General features: G+C 45.8%; 1 protein-coding gene across 1 annotated transcript in view; it reads left to right on the forward strand.

The window, feature by feature from the left end:
- Positions 1-7,190, forward strand: part of LOC103356383 (semaphorin-3D-like) — a 44,338-nt gene that overhangs the window by 26,648 nt on the left and 10,500 nt on the right. Inside the window, exons 11-15 of the mRNA XM_008280490.1 lie at positions 714-799; positions 943-1,100; positions 3,369-3,410; positions 3,559-3,720; positions 4,230-4,254. Of these exons, the coding sequence (XP_008278712.1) occupies positions 714-799; positions 943-1,100; positions 3,369-3,410; positions 3,559-3,720; positions 4,230-4,254 (473 nt within the window). The remainder of the gene's footprint in view (positions 1-713; positions 800-942; positions 1,101-3,368; positions 3,411-3,558; positions 3,721-4,229; positions 4,255-7,190) is intronic.

Here is a 7,190-nt window from a genome sequence, read left to right on the forward strand (position 1 = left end):
GTCATTTAATTTCTCAATTAGCTGTCTGGTTTATAAAATATACACAAATGTCAGCTCATGTTTCCTGAACCCGAAGACGACGTGTTCTGTCCAGTTTACTGTCATGACAAAGGAAAGAAACCAGAAAATATCCACATTTAAGAAACTGTAATTCAGAAGTTTTTTTATCTTTAAAAACACAGAAACTGATTAATCAGTGATCAATGGTTGATTTAATAGTTGACAAGGAACTGAATTATCGATCAGCTGCCTCCGTTTCAGCTCCTTGTTGCACCGTGGGGTCGTTTATTTCAACTCTGAGCTCATAGGAACACGTCCCTTCATGTTGAAGCTATAGTTACAGATAAACTTCTGTCTTGTTATTTATGTTTTATATCTAACAGAGTGTTAATAATCCTGCTGCTGCTGAAACAGGCTGAAGGCTTGTTGTTCAGAAAACTTCTCATCTTTTAATGTTAATCTGGAATCAAACTCTAAAGACACGAGCAGCGACAGAAAACAAACAAAAACAAACTCTTTCCAGAACTTTTATCTGAACCCGTCATTACAACGAGTCTGCTGCGTGTCCGACGTCGTGCTGGAGGCGGCTCAGAGGAGGCAGACGCAGCGTTTTGAGCTTCATCAGGTATTTATGATCTGGCTGATTAACTACGGAGGTCTCCACAGCTGAGAGGCTGAAGGTGCTGCGACGCCGTCATCCGTCTCCTCTGAAGCGTCTCCACCTGCCTGGTCGAAGCCCGGCATGTCTCCACTCGGTTCCGCCTGGATGCACCTCCAGCTTCCCGTCTGATGGATCAGGGTCAGAGATAACATGGCGGGCCGAGTCACGTGTTCACGCCACCGCGGTTCGTTCTACTATTAGACTATAGACCTGAACCGGCCACGGGTCGGACTGAGGTCGGCGCTGGAGGCAGCAGTCCGGCTTCACAGCCTGAATCTGAGTAAACCGGTCCGTTCTAGAGTTGTATCTACAGATGATGATGCTCTGCTTCTCCTGTGCTGGTGTTCCAGATGACGGGAAGGTGGTGAAGACCGTGTCGCTCATCACAGACCACTGGGACTCGGAGGAGATCCTCCTGGAGGAGCTGACCGTCTTCCAGGTGAGCTCAGTGAACAGAACCAGGTCTTCTCCTGTTTCCACCTCCTGTCCAGTGTAAATAAATGCTGTCAGGACTCAGCTCTTCTCCCACAGAACCTCTAAGCCTCCGGTCCCGATCAGAACTCCGTCCAGGACTTTTATGGATAAAGTTTTATTTTGGTGTCCGTGGTGCCCATCTGCCGCATCACAGGACGTTCTGTTTCCAGCGGAACATTTTTTGGCCGCGAGAACTCCGCTGAGCACAAAAACAGATATCAGGGCACATATTTCCCAAGATCCTCGGAGTAAATACGGAGGGAGGAGGGCGGACCGGACCGGACCGGGGAGAGGTCTGCTTCAGATACCAGCGTCTCTGTTCAAGTGCTCGTCAGTCAGATGATGGACAGAGACGCCATCTGATCCACAGGTTGGACAGAACATCAAGCAATGACCCGAAAAAACTAGAATCTGACCTGGCAGCAGCTCATCAGACCATCTCATCTCATCTCATCTCATCTCATCTCATCTCATCTCATCTCATGTCAGACACGCTGCAGCTGCATAAAGGCAAAAAAAGAGATAAAGACATAAAACAAAACAAACCCAAAACCTGAAGTCACTTCACGTCTGTTTCCTGTTTACATACAACCTCAGATTTTTATGTCTCTCTAGAAACTCCAGAACACATTATTATATTTCCAGCTGATCATTTTTTAATATTCTTTTTTTTAGATGGTTTCATATTTTTTAAATCCTCCTTAAATCCAGACGTCTCATCAGTTCACCTCCCATACACGGTGCTGCCAGCAAACGGCTTTTTAAATGTAATTTAAATCATAGTTTGTAATTCTACTAACTGCTGTGTTTGTAATAGGTTTATTGGTATTGGTGTTTCTGGACCGATACCGGTGCTGAAACGTGGTTAACTGTGCCTGTTGTTGCAGTTCAGACTCGTTTTGTGTTTAAAGTGATACAGAAACGTTCAGAACCAGTCAGACTGGGTTCATTCAGACGGGTTCCATCAGGAGAACAGAGAGAAGAAGAATCACAGAAGAACCACGACCCGGATGACTGAGAATCTGCACAGACAGAACAGAGAGAATGTGGCGTGAAGACAGAAATAGAGCCGAGGATGTTTGACACGTGAGAGCCAAAGGAAGCAGCAGATAAAACGAGGAAACTAAACGTTGGCAGCGCCGGAGCCAAACAGGTGAAGCTCCACAAACAAACAGGATGTTCCCGACTCTGAAGCAGGAACAGAGCAGCAGCCGACAGACAGAACACAGAACCGGACCTCCTCGTACCGCCTCTCGGTTCGGTCGGTCAGAGGTCGTCGACTCCCTCCAAGGCGCTGAAACGAGCCAACGAGCTGCAAAGACGGAGCTTATGAGAGTTCTGACGTCAGTCGGAGGAATTCCTCCCCTGACGGATGTTCTCCTCTCAGACGGGTCGACCCACATTCCTGCAGGGAGTCAGAGGTCACTGCTGCTGAAGGATTCACTGGCTTGTGTGTCAGAACTCGACCAGTCGGTCACAGAGCTGCAGACTTACAGTCATTATAATCTGTCATAACAGATACAGGACCAGGTTCACATCCTGTGTTTACAGAACCAGGTCTGAACCGTCGGTTCCTTTAAATCACAGCGTTCTCTTCTTGTTTAGATGCATCAGCTGTAAACATCGTAAACAACAACAAGCTGCAGGTGTTTGATGAACTCCACAAACTAGACTCCATACCTGACATTATATTAATTATCGGTGTGTTGTAATGATTTTAATGCTTCTTATGAGGTCCAAAGAGTCCAAACCACCAGAAAGGAAACCAGACAGAACCTCTGAATAAACCCAGATACATGTGAACTAGTGGCAGAGAGACAAAGACAAAGAGTCTGAACCGACGACAACGAGCAAAACTGGGATGACCTGAAATCCACACTGGACCCTAGGAGATGCTAATTAGCATGTTAAAAGCAGGACTTTTAGTGTTTCTGCAGATTCTCAGATCATAATCGAGTCTGTTTGTTTTCTCAGGAACCCCCTGAACCGATTATTAATTATCTCTGAATCAGTCAAACCGTCCAGATCACTTCAATCTGACCCGACAGAGCTCCTTCTTCTGCACACGAGTCTCTTGTATTTACTCACTAAAGAGCCTTTTTTCTGACTTGTGCAACACCAGACTGGACCTGAACCGGGTGGTTCTGATCATCAATCACATCTTTATCTGCGGTTTTCATGAATGCACCTGATGTATGAACCTCATCATCTGTTTTCTGTTTCTGCTCCACAGAGTCCGACTCCCATCCTGAGCATGAAGCTGTCCACCAAGAGGGTGAGTTCAGCCGCCGGCCCGGTTCTGGTTCTGATTTGTTTGTATCAGAGACGTTTATCAGAAAGCAGCCTTATTGGACGTGTTAACAGCTCCAGTTCAGATGAATGGAGGTTGAATTCTCACAACCCGGTTGTTTTTTCCTCCACAGCAACATCTGTACGTGTCCAGCGAGCTGGGCGTCGTCCAGCTGAGCCTCCAGAGATGCGAGCTGTACGGGTCCGACTGCGCCGAGTGCTGCCTGGCCAGAGACCCGTACTGCTCCTGGGACGGCCAGACCTGCTCCAGGTTCTTCCCCTCCAGCAAGAGGTACTGAGGACCTGGGAGGGCGGGTTCAGCAGAACATCAGGGGGTTATACGTCCAGGTTCTGTCTTCAAACACGTCAACCATCAGAATGAGCAGAACTGCTGCAGCGTCACATCAGGGGTCGAGGGGTGTTGGTCAGGACTGATGTCAGTATTGATTATTGGTGATCGGGAAAGGCTGATACCGAACAGATTAAAAGTTATTTATTAACAGCATGTGATAGCCGGAAGCTAGCATTTATAGCAAGACTTCTTCATGACTGTAACTGAAGTCATGACATTGGAGCATCACAGTGCTTTCCTATTTACTGATCGATCGATCGATTGGGATCAATAACAATTTGTTTCGTTGATCTTTTTATATAAGGCTGATACTTAAAGACATTATTAATGACTGTTTTCCAGACGCTGCTTCAGGTTAATGTGTGGCTACCTCCTAGCTTAGCCGCTAGCCGCTAGCATAGCCATTAGCAGCTAACGGCCTGACGCGTGGACACGTTTGTGCTTCTTGTTCAGTGTCTGCAGAAAGACGAGTCTGTCGGTTAGAACAGAGTTAAAGTTAATCCGACTTCAGAAACATGCTACGGAGCTCCACAGCTAGCTTCTTAGCATGAGCCGTAGCATGAGCCGTAGCATGAGCCGTAGCCTAGCGCTGTCAGCAGAATGAGTTTGAGCCACTTGTTAACAGTTAGAAGTGAACCATTGTGTAACAGACACACTATGAATGTTTGTGTAATGCTGTTGTGTTCAGTACAACGTCTCTTACATCACCTGCTGGAAATGTGCTCCTCTGTCTCTCTGCGTAAACAATGGCTTTCACTGATTGGCTGGTACTCGTGACACGTACCAGCCAATCAGAGGCTGGCATCACTTGAGACGGCAGAGAGAGAGGAGGCTGAATGAGAGACAAAACTGTGCTTTTATTTTGTAGTAATCAGTGTAAATAACGACACCGATGACTGTAAAACTAAACTGATGATCGGTTCATCTCTACATCACACAGAAGGGCGACAGCGTCTGATCCAAGCTGGTTCAGCATCAGATGAAAACACCACAGCAGTCAGAGGTTCAGCTTCTAAATCTAACACTGACCCGAAGCAACGTTTTACCATATGAGATGCAGCAGATTTAATCCGATAACGACCAGAAATGCCTCCAAAAACAAAACGTGACCTCCAGTAGTTTTATTACATTGATGTCAGACAACAGAATATTTAGATCGAGCTGCTGAAGCGAACAAAAACCTCCTGAAGACCAACAAAACGTAAATAAAGTGCAACACGTTGGTCTTAGATTAAAAGTGAAAAACATCGTCTGAATGTTAAACGTTCTGTCTCGGTTCACGTTAAACCTCAGAGGAACGCCTGAAACATTCTCAGAACATTAAATTAAAATGTTTGATTGGAAACGTCATCAGAACCCGTCGGTAACGTTAGCCGGTGTGGGATCGTTCTGGGTCGTCGGTCGAACTGAATGAAACAAAACCAACAAACGTGAACGATAATAATAATTATAAGAGAAATGCGCCGCTGCAGAGGTCCACGTTACCACAAACATCTCAAACATCTACTGCTGTTAAGAACAAGAACAACAGAGCAGGAGGGAAACAGCGGCTCGAATAACCAAAAGGCTGAAGCTTTGGTACAAATGAAAATCTTTAGACGAGCATCCAGGACTCACAGGAACCCAGTGAGCTCTGCTGTAAATCACCTCTCCCCTCAGACACAAACACAACGTCGACTTTTACGACCGGCTCGTCTTTTTAAACGCATTAGGCGAAATAAATGAAGTGAAAAATGGGAGAAATTGAAAACTGCTGCGGCTTCGTCAGCGCCAGGAATCCGTCCGAGCTCCACCGAGCGGAGCTGAGAGCAGGACGTGAGGCCCGCGGCGGATCGAATGCTCCGCGGCAGGTTGCATGAAAGAGGCTGGAAACAGGCGTCGCATTAATATCAGCAAACATCAACATGAGCACAAATAGAAAACAGCTGCAGAGAGAGAAGGAGATGCAAACTGACCAGAAAGGCAGGACGCGATGAAGACGAATGCAAAGTAGAGGCCAGACCACTGCAAAGAGAGAGTAAAGCGCTGCAGAGACGAACACAGGGACCATAAAGAGACTCAGAATGACGTTTAAAACCATGTCAACATGCTCAGAACGACTCCAGAGGAATTAAAACCCACCATGATGACATTCAGAATGACTGAGAGAGACTTAAACAACCACAAAGGAAGAAAAACAACCACAAAAAACTAACAAAAGAAATTGAAATCAACCACAAAGACATCCACGATAACTACAAAGTGACTGAAAATCACCACAGACACCTAAAATGACCAAAATGAGACTCATAATGTCAATAAATGAGCAAAAAACACCACAAAGTGACTCGAAATGACCAAAAAAAGAAGAATCAGATCACAGTGTGACTTAAAACAAGCAGAGACCATCTTGAAATGACAACGAAGAAGCATAAATGATCAGAAAGTGACTCAAAATGACCACAAGGAGACTCAAAATGACCAGAACCAGACTTGAAATGACCAGAAAAGGACCAAGGAGGGATTCAGAATGACCGCTGCGACGGTCAAAACAATCCCACTGTGGGTTAACAGTGATTACAAAGAGATAAAATGACCAAAAGCTGACTTAAAATGACCTCAAGACAACACACAAAGGGACTCGAGATGTCCACAAAAGGACTGATGGAAGGAAACCAGACGGTCTGAAGAAGAAACTAAATGATGTGAAATGACCACTTGTTAAAAAAAAGGCAAAACCCAGACGACGAGGACAGAAGGAGCAGCTTCATGAAACCTCATGAGTGACTGTAGAACATCCAGACAACGTTAAATAAACGTCAGCTGCTCATCGTAGCCGAGACAATAAAACTGAAACAACGTTTTTATAGTTTTTAAGCTGAACTCAGTGGATAACGTGTCGACTCTGTGGTTTCTATGAAGGTCATTAAAACCTGAAGACAAGCTGCGTTCTGATGATCAGATCTGTGGTCAGGGTTCAACCAAACTTTATTTAAACGACGCAGTCAAACTGTTTTAAAGCAGCTGACCAGGATGTAGGAGGTGAACTAGAGACTGACGCCCAGCAGAAAACAGAATAAAAGATGAACCACCAACATGAAGCTGTAAATATGATGTGAGGGAATAAGTGATGACTCCAGTTAATCAGCTGACGGAGGATGAAGGATGACGGACGCCTCGTCTCGTTAGCGAGGCTGAAACAACACAGAGTGTTTTCATGACCTCACGTTTCCTCATTCATAACCTCAGCAGCTCCGTTCCTCCTCCAGCAGCACCACCCAGTGCACTGACACCACTTTATCTGAGGACCGGCTTTAACTGAGGACCAGCTTTATCTGAGGACCGGCTTTATCTGAGGACCGGCTTTATCTGAAGACCGGCTTTATCTGAGGACCGGCTTTATCTGAAGACCGGCTTTATCTGAGGACCGGCTTT

The sequence above is a fragment of the Stegastes partitus genome, unplaced genomic scaffold (genome assembly GCF_000690725.1).
Source record: "Stegastes partitus isolate 25-593 unplaced genomic scaffold, Stegastes_partitus-1.0.2 Scaffold196, whole genome shotgun sequence".
NCBI classification, from domain to species: domain Eukaryota; kingdom Metazoa; phylum Chordata; class Actinopteri; family Pomacentridae; genus Stegastes; species Stegastes partitus.